Source organism: Ictidomys tridecemlineatus, chromosome 3, assembly GCF_052094955.1.
Source record: "Ictidomys tridecemlineatus isolate mIctTri1 chromosome 3, mIctTri1.hap1, whole genome shotgun sequence".
Taxonomy (NCBI): Eukaryota; Metazoa; Chordata; class Mammalia; order Rodentia; family Sciuridae; genus Ictidomys; species Ictidomys tridecemlineatus.
Window position 1 is genome coordinate 20,288,679 of NC_135479.1, and position 22,378 is coordinate 20,311,056.

Below are 22,378 nucleotides of genomic sequence, written 5' to 3' on the forward strand. Positions count from 1 at the left end.
GCCGGGACTGGGGGCCTTGTGGCGGGCGGGGGCGGGCAGGTGGAAGCAGGGTCTCTGGGGACCCAACCGAGGCATTCCCCAGAGGAAGTCCCCCAGCGCTTTGCATCCCATAGGATGGGTGAGGCGTGCAAGGGAGCTGCATCTCACCTGGTCCCTACTCTGCTCAAAGTGTGGACTTCACTTGGTGGGGTCCCATGAAAGGGCCCATAGGAGCCCGAGGAGGAGGCCAGGGACCTCCATCCTGGGGGCACATCAGTTTGGGGTTTGAGGCTTACTGTGTCTGGGGGAGCAGACCAACACAACTGCCCTAAGGGAACCTCGGGCTGGTTCCCATCTACCCTGCCCCGTGTGGAGATGCAGGATCTGGGACCACACAAGGACTCCCACCTGGTCAGCCTTACTCACAACTGGACACACACAGTAATGTTTTATTTACACCCTACCCCTGGTAGCCTGGTTCCCTCAGCCCTGAGGTGGGGGTAATGTCAATGAATTTTTTTTTAAAATATGTTTTTAGAGCAGCTGTGCCCTATAGAACTTATAGGGCATGATGTAAATGTTCCCTCTACCTGTGCCGTCCAGTCCAATAGTCACTAGCCACATGTAGCTACTAAGTGCCTGAAATATGGCTAGTGTCAATTGAATTTAAATTTTTTAATTTAATTCCAATTAAACAGCCACATGTGACTAAGTGGCCGTTGTACTGGGAAGTGCAGTTTTAGAATCTCCACGTTCCGGGCTTCCAGCTGCCTGCTCTTTGGTTCTTTCATCAAAACATCCTAGATCATATCATTTATCCCTCTGCAGAACAGGATGGGATAGCTGGCTTCCAAGTACATAGAAAGGATCTGAGAAACTTCCAGAAGGTCATAGTGGTCCTGCACCCCTCCCCCATTCTAAGATCCTTTATGCATTGGGCTGTGCAAGGTCATAGAATCACGGCCTCTTAGGAGGAAAGCATATCAAAAGCAGCTATTTTAACCACACAGCAGGGGTCCAAGGTCCCACTGCACTGCTCTGTCTGAAGCTTGCTCTTCCTTATTCTTTCACCCCTCAAATTTTGTGGCATGCCTGCTGGGCATGGCACTGTTCACAAGAAGAAGTTAGCTACCTTTCCAGCCCACAAGGAGTGTGTGTGAGAGGAGCGAGGGGGCCGAGGAGGAAAGGAAGGGATGTGAAGCCACAGAACAATGCAGAAGTAAGCAGAGCTTTGTAAACTGCAGGAAGCCAGGTAAAATGTCATAGGAACGGTGGGAACATTTGGGCATGTGTGCAAAGGCCCTGGGGATGAGTGGCCACCAGTGGGGTCAGCAATGCTGGGTATTAACAGACTGCAAAGGAATTTGGGCACTTGACCTCAGAGCAGCAGGCAGCCTTGGAGAGATTTAAGGTGTATGTTGTTTGTTTGGTGGTGGTACTAGGGACTGAACCCAGGGGGACTCTATGGCTGAGCTCTATCCCCAGCCCTTTTCATTTTTTGAGACAGGGTTTCACTAAGTTGCTACAGCTACAGCTGGCTTTGAAGTTGCAGTCCTCCTGCCTCATCCTCCCTAGTTGCTAGAATTACAGGTGTGCACCACCACATTTGGCCTAAGCAATAAGTTTTTAAAAATCCCCCTGGGCGGGCATGGTGGTGGTCACCTGTCATCCCAGAGACTCTGGAGGCTGAGGGAGGAGCAAGTTCAAGGCCTGCCTCAGCAAGTCAGCAAGGCCTTAAGCAACTTAGCAAGACCCTGTCTCAGAATAAAAAGGGTTGAGGATGTGTCTCAGTGGTTAAGTGACCCTGAGTTTGATCCCTGGTACCAAAGTGGGGGGGGGGGGGGAAAGTCCCCTTGGTCAGAGAAGAATAAGGATGGAAACCCAGAATGCTCTCAGACAGTGACTGTATTAGTCCAGGCAGGAGATGAAGGTGGGCAGAACAAGGCCACCAGGCAATACCATGGAGAGAAGGCATGCAACTGAGGTAGATTTTGGAGGTGGGATCTACAGATCCTGTTGGTGGACCAGGCCCTGGACTGGGAGAGAGGTGGGGTCAGAACTGCAGGTTTCTGGCCAGAGCACCTGGAAAGGAAAAGGGGCTATTTTCTGAGATGGAAATGACTGAGACAGGGGCATATTTGTGAAGATCAATCAAGAGTTCTATGTAGATAAGCCAAGAAGGCAGCTAGAGGGAGGGGCTTGGGGACCAGGCTGGGGCTGTCTATTTCAGAGTGGTCCACAGAGGTGGTTCTAAAACCTTTAGGTAGTTTGAGCTTGGGAAGAGGATGAAGAAATGAACTCTAGAGGCCAAGGAGTGGCTCATAGTGGGAAGGGAAACCAGGGTATGTGGGGTCTTGGAAGGCAAGTGGTGGCACAGAGCTGCAATCCCAATGAGTCAGGAGGCTGAGGCCGAAAGATCACAGGTTTGAGGCCAGCCTCAGCAACTTGTGAGACCCTGTCTCAAAAAAGGGCTGGAGATGTAGCTCAGCGGTACAGTTCTCCTGATTTCAATCCCAGTACAAAAGAAGAAGAATATTAGAATGTTTCAAGGAGGGCATAGTGAGAAGCACCAAATGCCACTCAGAGTACAGGGGAAGAAGACCAGGGACTTCCCCTGCACCTGGTGACACAGAGTGGGCTGCCCCTGGAATTCTGCTCCTCTGCTCTTGTTTGACCTACTCACCACATGTATTCCCCATGTGCCAGTTGGCATGCAGGACTTGGCACACAGCAAATGGACAAGATGGTCATTTAGTGATATCTCAGAGCTTAGGTTCTTCTAATCAGCAGTCTCAGACACAGGTAGTTCTTCCATGAAACCATAACAAATCCTTTTGTTCTTTTATGTGTTTCTTTTTGAGTCGGGGGGTCTTGCTAGGTTGCCTACACTGGCCTCCAACTCAAGGTCCTTCTGCCTCTGCCTCCTGAGTACCTGGGATCACAGTCTTGCGCCGATGCACCCAACTCTGTAGTTGTTTTAAGCCATCAGCTTTTACTGTGAGGCATCTGCACCTAAGTACTTAGAGATACAAAAAAATGAACAAACTTGGTCTTGACTTTCTAGGAACCCAAGTGCAGTCATGCGTGGAGAATCCCTGCATTTACCATAGGGAACTGCAGGAGACTAGAAGACAGGTGCCAGCCCAGCTGGGGGCATCAGGAAGACAGGGGGGATGCCTGGGCTGCTTTCAAAGCAGGAGTAGCAACTGGCCAGGAAAAGGAGGCTCAGAGGATAGACAGGGACAAAAGTACCAGTTCTGCATAAGTGGAGAATGGCTTTTTTGGAATTGGCTTTGCAGATGGGAACCTCTAGGTGGCTCTAGAGGTATCCAGAGGCTGTGGAGGGTCTTTTTGGCTCCTGGTGAGGTGCACAGATTTAGGCAATGGGGTACCACTGAAGAAGAAGCAAGGGAGTGACAGGTAGATCTGTGCCTGAGCTTTCTTTCTCAGGCTGTGGGGTGAGGGACAAGTGTGAGGGGAATAACAGCAGAGAGATGGAGGCTGCAGCTGTAATCCACATGAGCTAGTGGGGCCTGAACTGGGCTGAGGCTGGAAAGATGGGAAGCAGAAGGTGGTGCAGCCCAGGAGCTCAGGATGGCCTTTGGGTTCAGGAGGACTTGAGTTCCAATTCTGCCTCAGCTACTTAGTATTTGCAAAACCTGAGATAGATCACTTAGTCATGGAGCCTCAATTTCTTTACCCACAGAGAGTAATCTTGATCCTCTTCAGGAATCACTGTAAAGTACTCTGCACAGGACCCGGCTCAATTCACACTGTGAGTGGTAGTTACTGCTTATAGTCACACCGTAAACCGCGAGGCTAGGATTAGAACCTGAGTCTAACCATCCTGCACTGCCTACCTCCCTCTCTCAGCCATCGAGATCGAGATCGTTAGATTTGAGATCATTAGGAGTTGGAGTTGGCTGGTTTGGTTGGTGGCTGGACATGACCTTCTGATCCCAAATGGCTTATCCTGGATTCATGCCTGGGGCGAGGTCACAAGCTAGCTACCTTCACTCTGGGGCTTAGCCTCCCAAGCAGCCACAGGTCTAGGCTACTGTTCTAGAATCACTGCTGGTGTGTGTGTGTGTGTGTGTGTGTGTGTGTGTGTGTGTGTGTGTACACTTGCATGTGTGCAGGAATGGGAGTACCAGAGAAAATCCTGTTCTGACCTTCTTCTGATGAGCTAGGTAGCTGTGGGCTGCAGGGGACTGGTCATCCTTTGGGCTAGGAGTCACGAGGTCTGCATTGTAATCCTGGTTCAGCCGTGAACTACTCATGAACCCTAAGAATCATTCTGTCTCTGGGACTCAATTTCCCCTAAAAATGTCCTATAACATGTGATTGCATAGATGGTGGCTCTGAGTTCTGAGATGCTGCAGCTGTCAAAGCCAAACTATAGCGTGTCCTGGATGGAAGGACTTTGGAGGGGATTGGGGGCCTGTACCTCCCTGACGTTGGCCTTTGGTATGAGTGCATACTCCCCAAAGCCCCTGCCCCATTGAGTCCAATCCACCCCTCAACCTGGGAGGACTCTGGGCAGGATGAACCCCACCACCCCACCGGAATCTGCTCCCACCATGACGGTCCCCCTAACACCTCTCCCTTGTCTTTTTCATCTCCAGTCTCCCACCGGCAGAGCAGGAATAAACTTTCCAGGCTAAGTTAGATGGATGGTGCCCCTTAGCCTGGTGGGCTGCCCCCTCCTCTCCACACCAGCTCCCCTGTCAAGGGAGGTGTCTGTGTGGTTGGGGAGGGAGGAGGCACAAGCATTTGGGTGGGGGTTGGGGGTCCCCTGCCCCTAGAGTAGGAATGGTGCCCCCGGGGAAGAAGCCAGCAGGAGAGGCCTCCAACTCCAACAAGAAGTGCAAGCGTTACTTCAATGAGCACTGGAAGGAGGAGTTTCCCTGGCTGGACTTTGACTATGAACGGAAGCTGATGTTTTGCCTCGAGTGTCGCCAGGCCCTGGTACGAAACAAGCACGGCAAAGCTGAGAACGCCTTCACTGTGGGCACCGACAACTTCCAGCGTCATGCCCTGCTGCGCCACGTCACCTCGGGGGCCCACCGCCAGGCTCTGACAGTCAACCAGGGCCAGCCCACTTTCGAGGGCCCTGCGGAGGGAGGTGGGGCCTACAGCAGCCTGGCTGCCACCCCCACCTCCAGGGATGTCAAGGTAGAGGTGGACTCTGCCAAAGTGGCGGTGCTGACCACTGTGTACTGCATGGCCAAGGAGGATGTGCCCGACGACCGCTGCTCTGCCCTGCTCGAGCTGCAGAGATTCAACCTGTGCCAAGCGTTGCTAGGCACAGAGCACGGCAATTACTACAGCCCCAGGAGAGTGAGGGACATGCAGGTGGGTGGCAGTCAGAGGGTCTGGGAGTGGGGAGGGAGGACACTGAGCCACTTGGGAGCAGCCCCAGCATGCTAGGCCCTTGTGGAACAGCCAGGCACTTCACTCCTGTCTACATACTTTAGAAGCTTCACTGGGGGCCTACCACAGGCTGGCACTGGGCCAGCAGGGGGTACAAGAGTGAGAGGCCAGGCTGGCCTTGCACACGGGGCACTCCTCTCACTAGCCAGCCAGAGGAGGCAACCTGGCAGCTTGGGGGCTTGATTGGCCCATAGATGGGTTTATCGGTTTTCAACTTTTGGGGGTGGGGGTACTGGGGATTGAACCCAGGGGTATTTGACCACTAAGCCACATCTCTAACCCTATTTATTTATTTATTTAGTTTTGAGACAGGGTCTCCCTAAATTGCTTAGGGCCTTGCTAAGTTCCAGAGGCTGGCTTTGAATTTGATATCCTCCTGTCTTTGCCTCCCAAATCACTAGGATTATAGGCGTGGGTCACTATATCCAGCTCACCCTGTTTTAAAAAAAAAAAAAAAAAGTGTTAACATCCAGGAGAGGAATGTAAAGATCTAGATCTGTGGCTTCTACTAAAAAGTGAAGTCCCCATGCTCTCAGGGCAAGGCATAGGCTTGCCATCATTTCCCCTTTCCCTTTGGCTTGCCCCTGGCCCACTTCAAGCTCAAACATACTCACATGGCCCCTGGAGGCTTACAAGTTGCAGCTGTGTCCTAGGTTCAGCTGTGTGAATCCTGGGGGGGCTGGCTAGGGAGTAGGGGAGTTGCATATCATCTTATAGAAAGACGGCGAACAGCACCCAGCTGGCACTCTGTATAAAGTCAGGAGTTGCTAGTGAACGTGTCTATTGCTAATCTCTGAGATGAACAGTGGAAGGAGACTCCCAGTAATAAGGTAGACTGGGACCATGTGCAGAAAAACAAAAGGAAAAAAACTAGCCTTCTTAGAACGCTTTATAGATCATAAAGAACTTTTTAAATTTATAAATCATGAAAACCCTTTATAAAGACTGGGGGCAGACATTAACTGAGACCAAGTATTACAGCTGAGAAGACTGAATTTCAGAGTGGTGAAGGGACTTTCCCAAGGTAGCACACAATGAGTGCGTGGCAAGGCCAAGATTAGTCCTAAGTCTGTCTGACTCCAAGAACTGTGCTCTTTCCACTACCCTGCATTGCCTACCTCCCTCTCCGGACAAACCTAACTGTCCTCCCTCCCTTTCTCTCCCTGACTGTCCCAGGTGGCCATTGCCAGTGTCTTGCACACAGAGGCCTGCCAGCGCCTGAAGGCATCCCCATTTGTGGGGCTGGTGTTAGATGAGACCAGGGACTGGTCTGAATCCCACAGTCTAGCCCTGTTTGCCACTTCCGTATCCCCATGTGATGGCCAGCCTTCTACCACCTTCCTGGGCAGTGTGGAACTACAGGAGGGCAGGGCCACTGCTGGTCAGCTCTTGGACATCCTGCAGGCCTTCGGAGTATCTGCACCCAAGCTAGCCTGGCTCAGCTCAAGCGTCCCCAGTGACCGCCTAGGGAGTGTCAGCCTGCAGCTCCAGGCTACCTGCCCACTGCTCACGGAGCTGCACTGCCTCCCTGGTAGGACAGATCCTGAACCCCCTGCCTACCTGGGTGAATATGAGAGCATACTGGATGCCCTATTCCGCCTGCACGGTGGCCCCAGTTCTCACATGGTTCCTGAGCTCCGCGCAGCACTGGACTTTGCAGCAATTGACTTGGCAGGGCCAAGGCCAGTGCCCTGGGCCTCCCTGTTGCCTGTTGTGGAAGCAGTGGCAGAGGCCTGGCCTTGCCTGGTGTCCACCCTGGAAGCCGCAGCCCTAGCCTCACCGACAGCTGCAGCCCTGGCTCTGGCCCTGCGCCAGTTCACCTTCGTAGCCTTCACCCACCTGCTGCTGGACGCTCTGCCCTCGGTGCAGAAGCTCACCCTCATCCTGCAGCCGGAAGAGCCAGACCTGGCCTTGTTGCAGCCCATGGTGATGGCGGCAGCAGCTTCCCTCCAAGCCCAGCGCTGCTCAGGGGGAGCCCGTCTCCAGGGCTTCCTGCGGGAACTGGCACTCTCAGACCCCGACCGGGGCGGTGGGCGCTGCGCCTACCGCAGCGTGGAGCTGGTCGGCTACTCAGAGGCCGCGATCAGGGACTTGGAGCGGCTGCAGGGAGCCTTTCTGGACTCCATGCAGAGGGGGCTGCGAGACTCCTATCCTGGGCCCTCGCTGGATGCCGTGGCTGCCTTTGCCGCGATCTTTGACCCCCGCCGCTATCCGCAGGCCCCGGAAGAGTTGGGTGCGCACGGCGAGGGGGCGCTGCGGGTGCTGCTGCGCGGCTTCGCGCCTGCGGTGGTGCGCCAGCGCGCGCTGGGCGACTTCGCTCTCTTCAAGCGCGTGGTGTTCAGCCTGGGGCGGCTCAGCCCGCGGGCGCTGTGCACCAAGCTGGCTTGCGAGCACTCGGAGCTGCACGAGCTTTTTCCTGACTTCGCTGCCCTGGCCGCTTTGGCTTTATCTCTGCCCGCGGGCGCCGGCCTCCTGGACAAGGTCGGCCGCAGTCGTGAGCTGCGTTGGTGGGGACAGAGCGGGACCGGGGAAGGCCGGGGAGGCCACGTGGTGAAGATCGCCGTGGACGGGCCCCCGCTGCATGAGTTTGACTTTGCGCTGGCGGCGGAGTTCTTAGAGAGTGGATGGGGGGAGGGGCTCCTGGGATCCCAGCTCACCTGAGGATGGCTTCCTCATTGCCCCTTCAGCCTACAGCCCTGGATGCTCCAAGGGCCAAGCCAGACTTGACTATGCTGCAACTAAGCTGACCTACTAACTGTGGTCTACCTAGCTAACCCTCTGCCCCTGCTGAGCTCCTAACCCTGGAGGCTGCATGGGAAGAGGGGCCTGAGCAAGTGGACGCTAGCTACATAGGGTCAGGGCATCCCAACCCCCCATTCCCACCTCCTCCCTTTCCAGAATTTGGTGAGAAGTAACTTACCCTTTCCCTTTCTGGACCCCACCCACGTTTGGCCCTAGAAAAATTGGGGGTTCTTGGTTGGAGGAAGGAAAACCGGGTCTTGGAAATTGAGGGAAAGAATTGGTCTTTGTTTCCTAGCCCAACACTCAACAGTATTTCTTCTTTTCAGGTAAGACAGGAGAACAGATGACTGTGCTTACTTTTTGGGGTGCTGGGGATGGAACTCAGGTCCTCCTGCACACTAGGCAGTTGCTCTACTATTGAACTACCCCCCAAGCCCCGTGTTTGTTTTCACAGATTTTTTTTAAAAATTAAAAACTTTTTTTTTTTTTGAGATGGAGGTTTTTGCCATGTTGTTCAGGTTGGCCTCAGTCTCCTTAGACCATGTTCTTTTTTGACACACAGCACAGCATACTCTGCATGTGCTCATGGTTCAAGGGCACAATGGTTCATGGAGATTGTGGTGTCCTTTCTCCCCTCCCTGCCAGTAGGCTGCCTGAGGGCCTTTCTGTATGTGACCATGTATATAGACATACAAATCTACAAATGTGAAATAAATCTATTCTCTCATAGTGTTAACACATAAAAATCAAAAGGACTTCTTTTGGTTTTGCAAAGACAGGGTCTAAAAAAGATTTCTTTCTTTTATAATCCTCCCCCCATCCCCCTGGACTGGATTTATTTCTAATTTACTTAAAATCTGGTTGTTCAAATTCCTGGCTCTCTTTTGCCCTTGCCTCAGACCTTTTAGACCAAAGATTGCAGAACGCGGTGCTGCTGTACCTGCTGCCCCTAAGGGCTGGCCTCTGGCCTGACCCAGAATGCTTAGGGTTTTTATTTTACTTTTTGCCTCCAGGGAAATATTGTTGGGACCTCACCAGGGCTGAGGAACACATCCCTTATACTGATGGATTTTCCATTCCCTTTTGTTAGCCCTTCCTGTGAATGGTGTGGGATATGGATAGAGGGAGGGGACAGCTAGAGAGTGAGAGGGAAGGGGGCTGACCTTTTCCCAAGCCCCCTGAATTTGGGCTTCATTTGCAATAAAGTGGAAACCCAGCACATTTCGCAGTCTTCATGGTGGTATGTATGTCAGGGGCCAGCCCTATCTCTTCTGTCCTCTGCCTTGACTGACCTCCCCTGGGGAGTGCATTTGGACCATTATGCTGCTTTTGTCTATGAGTGTGGGAGGGTCATCCTTCTGGGCTGGGAACCTTCAGCTGTGGACTTCCTGCCTCTGCTTGTCCACCTGTGAGAGCCCACCAATGGGGCCTATGATTTCTGTCTGCTTGGCTGATGCTACTTTGTGAAGAAACAAGTTTCTGCCCTGGCTCCACATCCAAGACCATTGGCCTTTTGTTCTGGCTACAGAGGTAGGAAAGAGCCCTGTGGTTCCCCATTTCAGACCCTGCCCTTCTTCCTCCTGCAGCAGGCCCAGCCTCCAGTGCCCCCAGCCCCCTGCTGGCCTCCTTGCCCCTGCCCACTCGGCCTCTGCAGCCCCCGCTGGACTTCAAGCACTTGCTCGCCTTCCACTTCAATGGCACCGCCCCGCTCAGTCTCTTCCCCAACTTCAGCACGGTACGGGTTGGGTTGGCGGGTGGGTGCGTGCGGCCAGCTGGGGAGGTGGGCAGGGAGGGTGGCTTAGAGGCCAGCCTCAGCATCTGGGTCTAACCAGGAGCTCATTTTCCTGCAACATCCCCTACAGTGGCTAGGAGCCCCCTGAATAGGGACTCCTGGGCTCAGTAGAGATTAGGGAACAAGATGGTGTCACCCCTATCTTGCCATCACTACTGCCTGGAGATGGTAGGTCTCCCTTGAGTTTTTGGTGCAGCGCCTGTGGATATGTCACGTGTCTCTGTGTAGTCAGTGTGCTTTTCTATTGTAGTTTGTGTCTTTGTAGATCTTTGTGTGTTGTGTGTGGATGCAGTTTGTATGTTGGTGTCCTGTGTGTGTGTGAGCAACTCTTTGTGCCTGGGTAATTGTGATTAACGTGTATGCCTGCGTATGTGAACGGTTCTAATTCCATCTCAGTCACCCTTAGGAGCCTCCTTCCTCCTGCTCTCTAGGGTGGTACAGAGATCCTAAGGAGTCAAGGACTTTTGGAGACAGGCCTCTGGACCAGACTCCTCACTGTACCTCACTGACCTGCTCATTGACTCTTAAGGGCGGGCACAATCATTGTTGTCCTTGCTGAGAGCCCTGTAGGCCATTTCCTCTGAGGTCTCAACCCACCCAGCTCTCTCAAAGCCTCTGTGCTCTTCCTGTGGGAAGGCTTGGAAAGTTCCTCTTGACAAAACCAGAGAACTTCTGCTTTTGGTCAAATAACTAAGCCCCTGAGAAAAAGAAACATAAAAGCTTGGTTTAATAGAGGAAAAAAAATTATTTAAAATAAGCAAAATAAAGAGAACACCTAAGTTAATATTCCAAGGAAATGAGACTGCTCTGGGAACCCTCAGGCCTCCAGTTGCTTCTCTCCCTGGTCACCACCTTCCTGGCCATAGTTTTCAGACTCCTGACAAGCTATCAGAGCCTTAGGCCTAGTTGCAGGTAGAACTGATAAGACAGGACTAGTCCCTGCTGGCGCATGCCTGTAATCCAAGGGTCTCCTGGAGGCTGAGGCAGGAGGAGCCCAAGTTTATGGCCAACCTGGGCAACTTAGCAAGATCCTGTCTCAAAATAAAAAATAAAAAGGGTTAGGAATGTAGCTCAGTGGTAGAGTGCCCTTGGGTTCAGTCCCCCAAAATGCCAAAACAAAAGTAGGGCTCGTCTTCCCAGGTCCGAGCACACAGGCTGGGTTAGAGGAGGGAAAATCCCAACAGGAGGATTCTTTGTCCCTTCCTTGCCTCTTCCTGCCCCCAATTCTTCTTTTTTTTTTTAAATTATTTTTTAAAAATTTTATATATGACAGCAGAATGCATTATAATTCATATTATACATGTAGAGTACAATTTTTCATATCTCTGGTTGTATACAAAGTATATTCACACCAACTCGTGTCTTCATATGTGTATTTTGGATAATAATGATCATCACATTCCTCCATGATTTCTAACCCCACGCCACCTCCCTTCCTCTCCCACCCCTCTGCCCTATCTAGAGGTCGCCCATTCCTCCCACGCTCCCCCTCCCTACCCCACTCTGAATCAGCCTCCTTCTGCACCCAATTTTTTGTCCCAATAGTTATGATTCTTGTAAAACAACAAAACAGAGACCAAAGGGACAACAAGAGATGCCAAGATGTTCATTAGCCCATGGTTCTAGTTCTCAAAATCATTGGGTTACCCTGGCCATCCCCCTGCCTCCAAACAAGTCCAGGCTGACAAGTAAGTCAGCCAGGGAAGACGCTGTCTCTTGTCTATGTCTAACATCCACAGGATAGGAAAGTTCTTCCTAGAGGCTGACTTCTCAGTGGTCTTTAGTTTTCTGCATTTGGTACTGTCCTTTCTGAATCAACCCCAGAGTTACTGTGCCCTCCCATCCCCCTCACAGATGGACCCAGTCCAGAAAGCTGTCATCAGCCACACATTTGGGGTCCCCTCCCCTCTGAAGAAGAAGCTCTTCATTTCCTGTAACATCTGTCACCTGAGGTTCAACTCAGCGGTGAGAGGGATTCATGGGAACTCCTGGGAGGGGGCTGGGCAAGGAGGGGGCTGGAGACTGGGCTTCCTTCTGGGGTCCTTCCAGAGCTCAGGGGCTGTGCTCCTTATTTTCCAGCCCTGGATGCAGAAGAGACAGTTCTGATACATCAACTGTCCCATCCTCTCCTCTCTCCTGCCTCTTTCCATAACCCTCTGCTGCCTACCTCTAGACAACTGGGATTCCATCCCCCCCACCCTTTGCCACTTTCCTATGTTCTGGATCCTTCTGCAAGAGAGAAGACTGCCCTTACCCACTCTGGGTCCCTGTAAGCTCCTGGTCTGGAGCTGAGGTGTTAAAGCACCTCAGAGTTTATAGAATGTGTTCATGCCCATCATCTTGACGGGTTCTAATGATACAGCTGTGAAAGAAATAGAGGCACTATTATCATCCACACTTTTCAGATGACGAAACTGAGCCTAGAGAGATTAAGTGACTTGCCTGAGGCCACACAGCTGGTAAATAGCAAAGCTGGGATTTGAACCCAGGCCTAGCCAACCCCAAGGCTGCATACTTTTTACTATAACTACCCCTGGGGAGAGCAGGGGCCTCATTCTGGCCTCCTCAGAAAGGTTTACCTCCTGTCCAGGCAATGCTGGGGTTTAGGTTGGATGTCAGAACTGCTGTCATGCAAGAGTCTGTGGGGCGCTGAGAAGGCCTCTTTCTCACCTTTGAGGGAGGTGGGCTGGGAGCAATAAGCAGGGATCCCTGGCTGAAGCAGAGAAGACACTGACAGCCCAGATCTGAGGGTCCCTCCAGTCTATCAGGTCATATGAGGCCTGCCAAGAGATGGACAGAGAACTTGCTCTGAGGGAGGGACCATGTCTTCCTCATGCTACTCCCTGGCACAGTGCCTGACAAAGAGCAAATGCTCAGCAGCCATTTGGTGAAAACATGAACAAAGGAGTGAATGTTTCAGGGCACATGACCCCCACATATGATGACTACCCTGTTGTCTTCATGCGTGCATCTAGAAACTTTTTTGGGGATGCTAGTGTTCAAACCCAGAGCCTCGTGCATGGTATGATACACATTTCCCCGCTTTTTAAAAAAATTTAAGACAGGGTCTCACTAGTTGCCCATGCTAACCTCCAACTCTCTATCCTCCTACCTCAGTCTCCTAAGTGGCTTGGATTACAGGTGTGTACCATCACATCCAGCTGTCATCTATAAACTTGATAATGAACATTTACTGAGCAGCAACTGAATGTACTAGGCCCTGTGAGGTTGGCATTATCATCACAAAGTTTATGGGTGAGGAGACTCAGGCTCAGAGAGACGATGTGACTTGCTCAAAGATGAACAGCTCTTATGTGACTTGCTCAAAGATGAACAGCTCTTAAGTGGTTGAGTCAGAATTTGAAGGTAGAGGCCACTTGCCTTGGAGCTCCTGTGTGAAAAAACATTCTGTAAACATCAGGGTCATCTATGTGCTGTGATGTAATGACAAGAGTGCACTTCGTGTGACCTGAACCCTGCATCCCCTTTGACGTGTCCCTCTGCTCAGCTTCAGTCATGGGTGGGACATGTGGACCAGGCAAGGAATTATGACCCCAGGCCCTCCCCTCTCCAGAACCAGGCTGAAGCACATTATAAAGGCCACAAGCATGCCAGAAAACTCAAGGCTGTTGAAGCTGCTAAGAGCAAGCAGAGGCCACAAAGCCTGACACAGGATGCTGTGGCGGTGTCCCCAACCCCTACTCTGGCCAGTGGAGCACCTGGAGATCTACAGAACAAAGGTCAGTCCTGAACTCTTCTCTTCCTGCCCTAACTCCAGATCTAGCTTCTGACCAGAGTTTCAGAGATTTCTGCAGCTTATTATCTCTCTTGTGTTGGAGTATTCCGTACACAGAGTCTAAGGCACATGGGCTGCAGCCTGGTGAACTTCCCATCTGAGCATACTTAGCTCAGGAAACATGTGACCAGATCCCCAGGAGCCTGCCTTAGGCCTCCTCCTGGTCACCATCTTTCTGTATTAGTTCCCGGGCCACTGTAACAAATGACTACAAATTGGGTGGCTGGAAACAGTAGCATTTTATTTTCCCACATCTCTAGAGGTCAGAAGTCCAAAATTCAGGTGTTGGTTCCTTTACGCAGGCTCAGAGGGAGAACTGTTCTCTGTCTCTCTTCTGTTTGTTGCTGGCAGTCCTTGGCCCCTAGACTCATCACTCCAGTCTCCAGTCTCTGCCTGTCTTTACATCACGTTGCCTCCCATGTCTCTGTGTCTTCTCAGGTGATCTTCTTATAAGGTCACCAGTCATTGGATAAATCCTGCCCTAATCCAGCATGACCTCATCTTAACTAATTATATCTGCAAAGACTATTTTCAAATAAGACCATACATATATGAATTTTTTGGGGAAACTGTTCAATCAGCTATACTCTGGAGTAACTCTGATCTTGGCTTTTCTCATCATAAATTAGTTTCACCTGGTTTGGGTGGATCATACCAGTACACAGGTTTCTGTGTCTGACTTGCTTTTGTTCATCTCATGAACATTCACCAACATTCATCATGTCTATGAGGTGTTGTGTATAGGTGTATTTTCTTTTTCTTCATTACATAGTACTCCACTACATGAATATATCACAATCCTTCTGTTTGATGGACACCTGGATAGTTTCCAGTTTTATGCTATTATGAATAGTGCTCAATGAACATTCTAGCACATCTTTCTGGTGACTTCTGTTTAACATTAGCAAATCAATGTTGAGTATCAGGGTTGTGCGGCTTCCTAAGACCACTTTGTTCAACTTTCTGATTTCAGATGGGGAAACTGAGGCCCAGGTCTGGCTAGTGAATTGGTGGTAGAGTGGGGCCTGGAATTCAGTGCTGGTCATCCCTGCACCACGGACCCTTCCACCCTACCCTACCATCTTCATTGTTAGTGCTAAGAATCGTGGGCTGTAGAATCATCTTGGATCTCTACTCTCACCCATGCCTCCCTTCTCCCCAGCAGTTCCTGCAGGCCCTCCACTCCAGCAGCCATTGACCCCGGACCCCCCATCCAGGGAACCAGCCCCCTCAGACCTTTTGGATGCTGCCTCTTCTTCTTCTTCCTCCTCCTGCCCACCCTGCTCCCCAGAGCCTGGCAGAGAGGCACCAGGGCCTGAGCCGGTGGCGGCAGCTGTGGGAAGTGGAGTGAGTGGGGAAGGCAGGAGCGAAAAGGGGCGCCTCTACTGTCCCACATGTAAGGTGACAGTGAACTCGACCTCCCAGCTTCAAGCTCACAACACAGGTCAGTGCCCCCAGGGAGCTGGAGTTGGGGAAGGCTGGAAGGCTGAGCCTCACCAGGTGTGGGCAGGCTTGAGCTCCTGGGCACTCTCTTCCAGCTCCGGGTGACAAAAGTACTGTGCTCAGCTGTTACTGGGCAGGCATTTCTGGGTCCTCCTGCTAATCCCTGGGGAGGGATAACTGGGAAGAGAAGTCTGAGGCAGCAAGAATTGAAGGTCACAATCTCTGAAGTTACTCCAGACTCCAGAAGACAGGAGGCACCTCCTCCCATTTCCTCCATCTCTCCTTAGAACAGATCAGGAGGGAAATGAAGATATTGTGTCTACCTATAACTAAAAGTAAATAAATATTTAAAAAAAACAAAAGATCAGGAGGGGTTGGGATCAGAGCAGAAGGGAACCTGACCAGTTGCCCACAAAGCTTTCTTTGGGGGTGCCTGGCACGAAGCCAGAGACACCAAGAGGTGAAGTCTAGGAGGCTGGAGGGCAAAGTTTGTGCTGAGTAGCCTGGAGGCTTCAAGGGACAGCCCAGCTAACCTGGTTTGGAGGGGGTCCCTGTGGTCCTTGAGACCCCCTGTGGTACTGACAGACTGTCTTCTTCCTTATTTCCTCCAGGAGCCAAGCACCGGTGGATGGTAGAAGGTCAACGAGGGACCCCCCGAAAGGGCCGGGGCCGCCCAGTATCCCGGGGAGGGGCTGGACACAAGGCCAAGAGAGTGACAGGGGGTCAGGGTGGCCGGCAGGGCCCCAGTCCCCCTTTCCACTGTGCTCTCTGTCAGCTCCAGGTCAATTCAGAGACCCAGCTCAAGCAGGTGGGAGAAAGGAGTCTTTGATTGGGGGTGGAGCTGGTGAGAGGGTGGGCAAGCAAGGCAGGAGGGCACCCGCAGAAGCGGGCAGAGTCGCAGGGAGGGCTAAGGAGCTGGGGTGGGCTCCTTGACGCCAAGCCTGCCTCGCTCCCAGGGCCACCGTGGTGAGTTCCCAGTACCTGTGTATTCAAAGTGTGGTTGCAGGTAGTGGAAGGTCAGGCAGTCGAAGGTAATGGAGTAGTTTTGGGGTCCTTGGGCTTCCTTATTTTTTCATAGTCTTTGCATCTGTCCACTAGCACATGAGCAGCAGGAGGCATAAAGACCGCTTGGCTGGGAAGCCCCCAAAGCCCTCCAGCCAGCACAGCAAGCTGCAGAAGCACGCAGCGCTGGCTGTGAGTATCCTCAAGGTATCTGTCTCCAGGCAACAGAGCTGGGACCTGGGTCAGGAGGGAGAGAGTGGGTGGAAGGGAGGGCCAGCTGGGGGGCTTTGTGGTATGGCAGGAAGGAGGCCACCTCGCTCTGAGGCTATCTGAGCAGGGGGAGAGCTAGGGTTGGGTTTTGGCCATCCAGGGATCTGCCCACAGGAATTTCCGGGGAGGTGGGCTGGGATTGTAACCTTTGAGGCAAGAGTGAGGGGTGGGCGTGCATCTCCTAGAGACCATCTCTACCCCATCCCCCACAGCCTCCTCCCTTCTCCCATCCTGGGGTTGTCCTCCCTCTGGGCAGGAAGACAGGTGGTGGAGAAAGCCCTTTGGAATGACTATTTGGGAGTGGGAAGGGAGGATTTAGGTTTGGAACTCTAAAAAGCACGCTCCATGAGGCAAAAAGCCCGCAAAATGGGGCCCAGACAGGGGGTGAGCTCTTTGGGGGTCAGAGGCCCATCACTCCTCTCTTGTTTCTTTGTAGTCTAAACTGGCCTTGCAGAAGCAACTCACCAAGACGCTGGCAGCCCGCTTCCTGCCCAGCCCACTGCCCACTGCTGCCACTGCCATCTGTACCCTGCCAGGACCCCTGGCCCTCCGGCCTGCCCCCACAGCAGCCGCTACCCTCTTCCCAGCTCCCATCCTGGGCCCAGCTCTGTTTCGCACTCCAGCAGGAGCCATCCGCCCTGCCACGGGACCCATTGTCTTTGCCCCCTATTAGTCCTACTGAGGAGGCCAAGGCTGATTCCCAAACAGCCACTTACTGTCTCCCCCAAGACACCTCCGTTTCCTGCATCCCACAGGACTGCCTTTTACAACTTGGGGGAGGGGGGTCCTGCCCAGTCTAGGAAGAACTGGGCTAGTTAAGGGCAGCTACCTTTGCTCCATCTGGACTGGGATTCACCAGGTGTCCGTCCAGCCCTCACCCTCCTTTTCAGGTCCTTCCGAGGCTAGTCCTAGGCTCGCCTGCATTTCCCAGCCTGATAAATCCCAAAGATCTATGCAGAACCCCAGCCTCGTGGTGCTGTCATTTCCCCGAGACCTATACCCACATGGCCAGGCTCTGGACATCGGAGCTCCCATAAGCAGCCTCGCCTGGCCTGCGGACAAGTCTCTGACCTCTACCCCATGCTTTGGAGAAATCACTGGAAATAGGGATGGGGTCTCAAGCTGGAGAGTTCAAGGCTTTCATGACAAGGTGACTCTGGGATGTGGTAGAGAACCACAGAGGAGAAAGAACTCCAAATACTCTGGATCAAGCAGTGCTAGGGTGGAGTAGAGCCAGGACAGGCCCACCTACTTTCAGATGAGGCTAGGATAAGAGTAGGTCAAGGTGGAACTGTGTGTCCAGACTCAAGTGAGCCATCCCATACAGCTTTCCCTTCTGACTTCTGGACCCCAGCTCTGGGGGACACTGGGTCCCCCTTGGACTATGGATTCAGCTAACACCAAATCTGCCCCACCCCACCCCCAGGGCTCCAACATGAATAGTTCCCCACCTCAGACTGGTCCTCAGCACTAAGTTCAGCTTTCCTTCTTCCCAAGCACCCCTCCCACTGTAAAGCTGAATGCTGGGATGTAGTCTGATATTCTCACAGACCCACTTCTGGGCTGCCAGTCAGTGTCAAATCCTATCCACCCGACCCCAGCACTGTCCCCTCATCCCACAATATGGGACTTTGCCAGTGTCCACCTGTATCTTTTTTTGAAAGGTATTTCCAATGGGAGAACAAGAAAAAAAGGGGAGGGGAGGAAACTTTTTGATAATAGCAATTGTGGTTTTATTGTGTCCAACATATCAATAAATGAACTTTGAGCCTGAGCCTGTAGATGCCCTCTCCTTGCCCAACCCAGGACATCTGCCCCTGCTTACCTCTCCCATTCTGGGGAGAAGGGGCATGTACTGGAGGTCACCTGGCTAGTGTCTCACCTGTTAGTGTGCACACCAGAAGCATGAAAAGGGCACTGGAAGGTTGGAGGTTTTAAGCTCACTTGATAGCACATCTGCGTGAGTAGCTACCCTTCTGAGCCCCAACGAAAGACCTGGGAGCTCCTAGAAAGCTGCTAGTGATTTGCCTGGTTCTGTTCAGACATCTGAGGTAAGAAGGGCTAGAGAAGCACCTTGTCCGGCCTTCACCATGGCAGCAAGCATATAAATATAGGTGATATAAATAGTCCAGCTACTAGCTGAAAACAACCAGAGGAAGGGATGAAGACCAGCCCTCAAGGGCAGGTGGATAGATTGGGCACTGAGTGGCCACTCTGGCAACTGAGAGTGGGGTGTACTCCTGCCCCCTGGTGGTTGGAGGAAGAGACATGTCCAGCCTCCAGGGCTGGCAGACATAGCACCTTGAAGAGGGAGAAGCAAGGGGGCCAGTCACAGGTGGCTCAAGCCTCTGGCTTTAGAAAGTCATCCAGCTGGAAAGGATGTAGATCGTCTAAGCAACTCCTATCACTTACAGATGAGAAAATCAACACCTAGAGGGGAATGACCTTGCTGGGTCATAGCTTGCTGCTTAGCCCAGTCTTCTCTCCATTCAACCTCAACCAAAGAGGCCCATCTGCTCTCCAAACAGGAAGAGGAAGTGAAACAATTGGGAGCAGGGGAAGAATTCATACAGAAAACGATACTCCTAGGTGACTAGCCTCTTCCAGCCAAGGATAGGCCAGGAAAAAGGTTAGATGAGGGATGGAGCTTCTCCTAATGCTAATACAAGTAAGCACAAGTACGCCACGCATACAATACCTGGATCCCATTCTCAAATCCAGGATAGTGCCTTAAGAGTGAGAGTGAGAAAGAGAGAGAGTGTGTGTGTGTCTGTTACTGGCAGGAAGCTCAGGAAGTTGGGACCCTATAAAAGGACCCAAATCCTAAATTGGGCACTTTCAGTATGATAGCTCTATTTCCTGTCCAGGGCAGATAGAAGGGATGCTGACCCACAACTCTAGGCAACAGTGGAGAAAAATCTGTCTTAAGTTGGGAGGTAAGGAGGGAGAGTATGGGAAGAGGGCACTAATCAAAATTATCTGCATTTCTTAAGAGTTCAGAGAAAGAAGTGGCATGGGCCTGAGATAGCCCAGATGCCTAGGCTAGTGGGTTGCTCCCTCTGCTGACTGGGAAGGACAGATTGCCTACATAGCCGCCTTACGCTTAGCCTATCCTCTAGAGTTCCAGAAGCTGGAACAGGGTTGGGAGGGTGAAGAAGGAATGGTAGCTCTTCAGCCATCCAAGGAGCCACTGCCCTTGTTCTTGCGGCTGAGGGGGAAGGCAGACTTGCTCTGGGGCTGAGTCATTTTGCTGGCCAGGTAGATAAAGGGCTCCAGGAGGGAGCGGCGGTCAGCCACTGATACCTCCCACAGCTTCACCTTCTCTGACTTGGCCCAATGCTGAGCCACATCTGGGTCTACACGCCGCTGTTCCTGTAGGTCACACTTATTGCCCAGGACCACAATGGTGACCTGGAAAGAGAGAAAGAACAGAAGCCTGTGGGTATACACTAGATCAGGTGCAGTTGTTGGGCTGTCAGTTTCTGGAGAAACAATTGGTGAGAAGCAATCCCAGGCTTGCAGCTTAGAGGAAGGTTTTGGGGAATTAAAGTAAGAGCATGAAATTACCAGGAAGATTAGCAGGAGCTTCATGATTTAGGTCAGGGATCCCTTAGACAGAAGTTTCTTTGGTTAAGTTGTCTCAACATGTGGCCACCCCTGGAGGTAACACCCTTCAGTGACTTTCTAGCTCATAAACTACCTCTTGGCAAATGAGTGAAAAATGGAGCCACGACAGGCCTCCTAAAGCCAGTCCAGGGCCCATACTCTCCCACCACTGGGGTTTCCAACGGAAGCCTGGGCCACACACCTCCTTCTTATCCTTAGATTTGTCAATCTCCTTCTTGAGTAGCTCCACACGCTGAAAGGACTCTCGGCTATCTGTGCTGTAGACCAGGACGTAGCCATCCGTGCAGGAGAAGCAGTGCCGGGGCAGCTCAGCCCCATCTCGAAGCCCACGGGTGTCGTAGAAACGCACCTGTTCCCGCACTCCCCGATCCGTCTCAATAGAGCCTACGTAGATATCTTCCTGGGTTTCAATCATCTCAGAACCTGGGATAAAATGAGAAGATCTGATGGGAAGGGAGATGGGAAATGTGAGTGATGATGACATCCTGACAGGCTGACCAGACAGGGAGAGGAAGTAATGTGGGAACTAAAGAGAGTCTGGCAAGACTGGAATGATTTGGGGGAACAGACATGTGTATCGTACTAAGCAAAGTGTGACACAGGAGTTTTTCCTTCCTATCTTGGATATTGGGATTCTTCCCTCCAACATTTGTTCAATGTTGTAGAACTAAGGATTATGATGTTAGTTTTACCCTTCAGAATGCAAAAACCATTGGGGCAGCTTTTAGCCTTTGCGTGTTTTAATCAAATCCTCTTATTTTTCAACATCTTCCACCATTACCTAAGCCCCATCCACACTCACCCACTACATGGTTCCCGTACAAGAGCTGTTCTAGGATTGAAGTTTTACCCACGGATGCCTGACCACACACGACCACCTTGCAGCTCTTCCCCATGCTTAACCTTCCACCTAGAGGAACAGAAGCATCCTGAGTGAGGTGAGGAAAGAGAGGTTCAAAACAGGGCAGACCTCCCAATAACCGAAAATCCAAGTTTGGAACTGAATGCAAAGCTTCGGGGATTCAGGACAGCCCTTACTCAGAAGACATAGACTCAGACACCCTTTCTCCGAAGAGGCCCCAGAAGGAAACTTCCAAACACTGAATCCCCCAGGAGTTCCAAAGATTGCCCAGAGAGCAGAGATCCAGAGACTACTCCCTTAGAGGGTCCCAAACAAACCTCTCCAGAGGAAGCTACTGACATAAACACCCTCCCACACAACGAGTCCTGCAATTAAGGGATACCCAAGAGAGACTGCCAGAGGGGTCTGTCTCCGCCAGGGATTTCCCCAGGTAGGAAGGCTTGCAAAGGGAAAAAGGGGCAGAGATAGATCCCCTAAAGCGGCCGAAGAGCAGAGGACATTATCCACGCAGGACGAACCCCGCCTCCCAGCTCTGTACCTCCTAGGGCTCCCGCAGAACCCCTACCCGGCCCCTCCCAGCTGGCCGAAAACAAGGCAGCCGCAGCACCACCACAGACTTCCCTCTTCCGCGGGTGGAAGCAGACTTCGTGGGCTCCGCCCCCGTCCTCCAGCTTCCCCCGAAAGACGAGTTCCGGCGGAGGAGAGCTGGGCGCCGGCCGCACAGCGCCCCCAGCGGCCGGCGGGGGAATCCCAGAGAGGACTTGGCCTTGTAGTGCGGGGGCGTTCAAGGCTCTAGGCTCCTGAAGGTAGACTGCCTGTGCCCAAATGCTCTTTCTAAAGGCTGGCATAGTATAGTAACGCAGCGTTTACTCCATCATTTAATCGCCAGATGGTTTCTTTTTTCCTTTGTGGTCAAGCGCTTTAACACTGAACCACATCCCCAGCCTTCATCAAATGTTTTCTGAGCACCTTCTAGGGGAGCTAGACCTCCAAACCAACAATTACAGTACATTATGGTGAGTACTGTTACAAAGGTGCCATGGAGGGCCCCCAAAAAGGAACATTTAACTTGGGGGCAGCAACATCAAGCAGAAATTCCAGGAAGAGGTCGTGTCTGTGTAGAGGTTTGAAAGGCTTAGGGGGAAAGGGTATCCTAGTGATACCACCAGTTATAGATGGAGTTCTGCTCCCTCACATATTGAACTTTGAAGATTAGAGAAGCATGCTGAGGCAAGCATATAAAGCAGGGTTTATTTAAAAAGGGGTAACAGAAGGTCTGGGGCTATGGCTCAGTGGTAGAGCACTTACCTGGCATGTGTGAGGCACTGGGTTCAATTTTCAGCACCACATATAAATAAATAAATAAAAGTCAATCAACAACTTTATATATACACACACACATATGGTAACAGAGCTGGGCATGGTGCCACAT

The 22,378-nt window shown here is 52.0% G+C and overlaps 2 protein-coding genes across 24 annotated transcripts in view; one reads left to right on the top strand and one right to left on the bottom strand.

Annotated features, from left to right (window-relative positions):
- Znf385c (zinc finger protein 385C) overlaps positions 1 to 18,231 on the top strand; it is a 51,710-nt gene extending 33,479 nt beyond the window's left edge. For 3 of the 20 annotated variants that reach the window (XM_040268772.2, XM_078042025.1, XM_021724234.3), the window contains 7 exons: positions 9,741 to 9,889; positions 11,801 to 11,911; positions 13,521 to 13,686; positions 14,905 to 15,186; positions 15,797 to 15,993; positions 16,284 to 16,394; positions 16,894 to 18,231. In XM_040268772.2, the coding sequence (XP_040124706.2) occupies positions 9,741 to 9,889; positions 11,801 to 11,911; positions 13,521 to 13,686; positions 14,905 to 15,186; positions 15,797 to 15,993; positions 16,284 to 16,394; positions 16,894 to 17,130 (1,253 nt within the window). In that variant the 3' untranslated portion in view covers positions 17,131 to 18,231. Of the gene's footprint in view, positions 1 to 17; positions 5,335 to 6,588; positions 7,894 to 9,691; positions 9,890 to 11,800; positions 11,912 to 12,025; positions 13,074 to 13,520; positions 13,687 to 14,904; positions 15,187 to 15,796; positions 15,994 to 16,283; positions 16,395 to 16,893 lie in introns of those variants that run through there. The other 17 variants (XM_078042029.1, XM_078042031.1, XR_013436026.1 and 14 more) reach the window with 15 other exon arrangements.
- On the bottom strand, positions 18,167 to 21,727 carry Nkiras2 (NFKB inhibitor interacting Ras like 2). Of its 4 annotated transcripts, none has more exons than XM_021724239.3 (4): positions 21,512 to 21,635; positions 20,887 to 20,994; positions 20,266 to 20,507; positions 18,167 to 19,868 (listed from the first exon to the last, which is right to left on the bottom strand). In XM_021724239.3, the coding sequence occupies exons 2-4, from the start codon at positions 20,978 to 20,980 to the stop codon at positions 19,629 to 19,631; spliced, it is 576 nt and encodes a 191-aa protein (XP_021579914.1). In that variant the 5' UTR covers positions 20,981 to 20,994; positions 21,512 to 21,635; the 3' UTR covers positions 18,167 to 19,628. The 4 variants fall into 4 exon arrangements, with proteins under 4 accessions (XP_021579914.1, XP_005321923.1, XP_040124710.1 ...); XM_005321866.5 differs by having other exon boundaries at positions 21,485 to 21,616; XM_040268776.2 differs by lacking the exon at positions 20,887 to 20,994 and having other exon boundaries at positions 21,512 to 21,727.
- Positions 21,728 to 22,378: the final 651 nt, after the last annotated feature.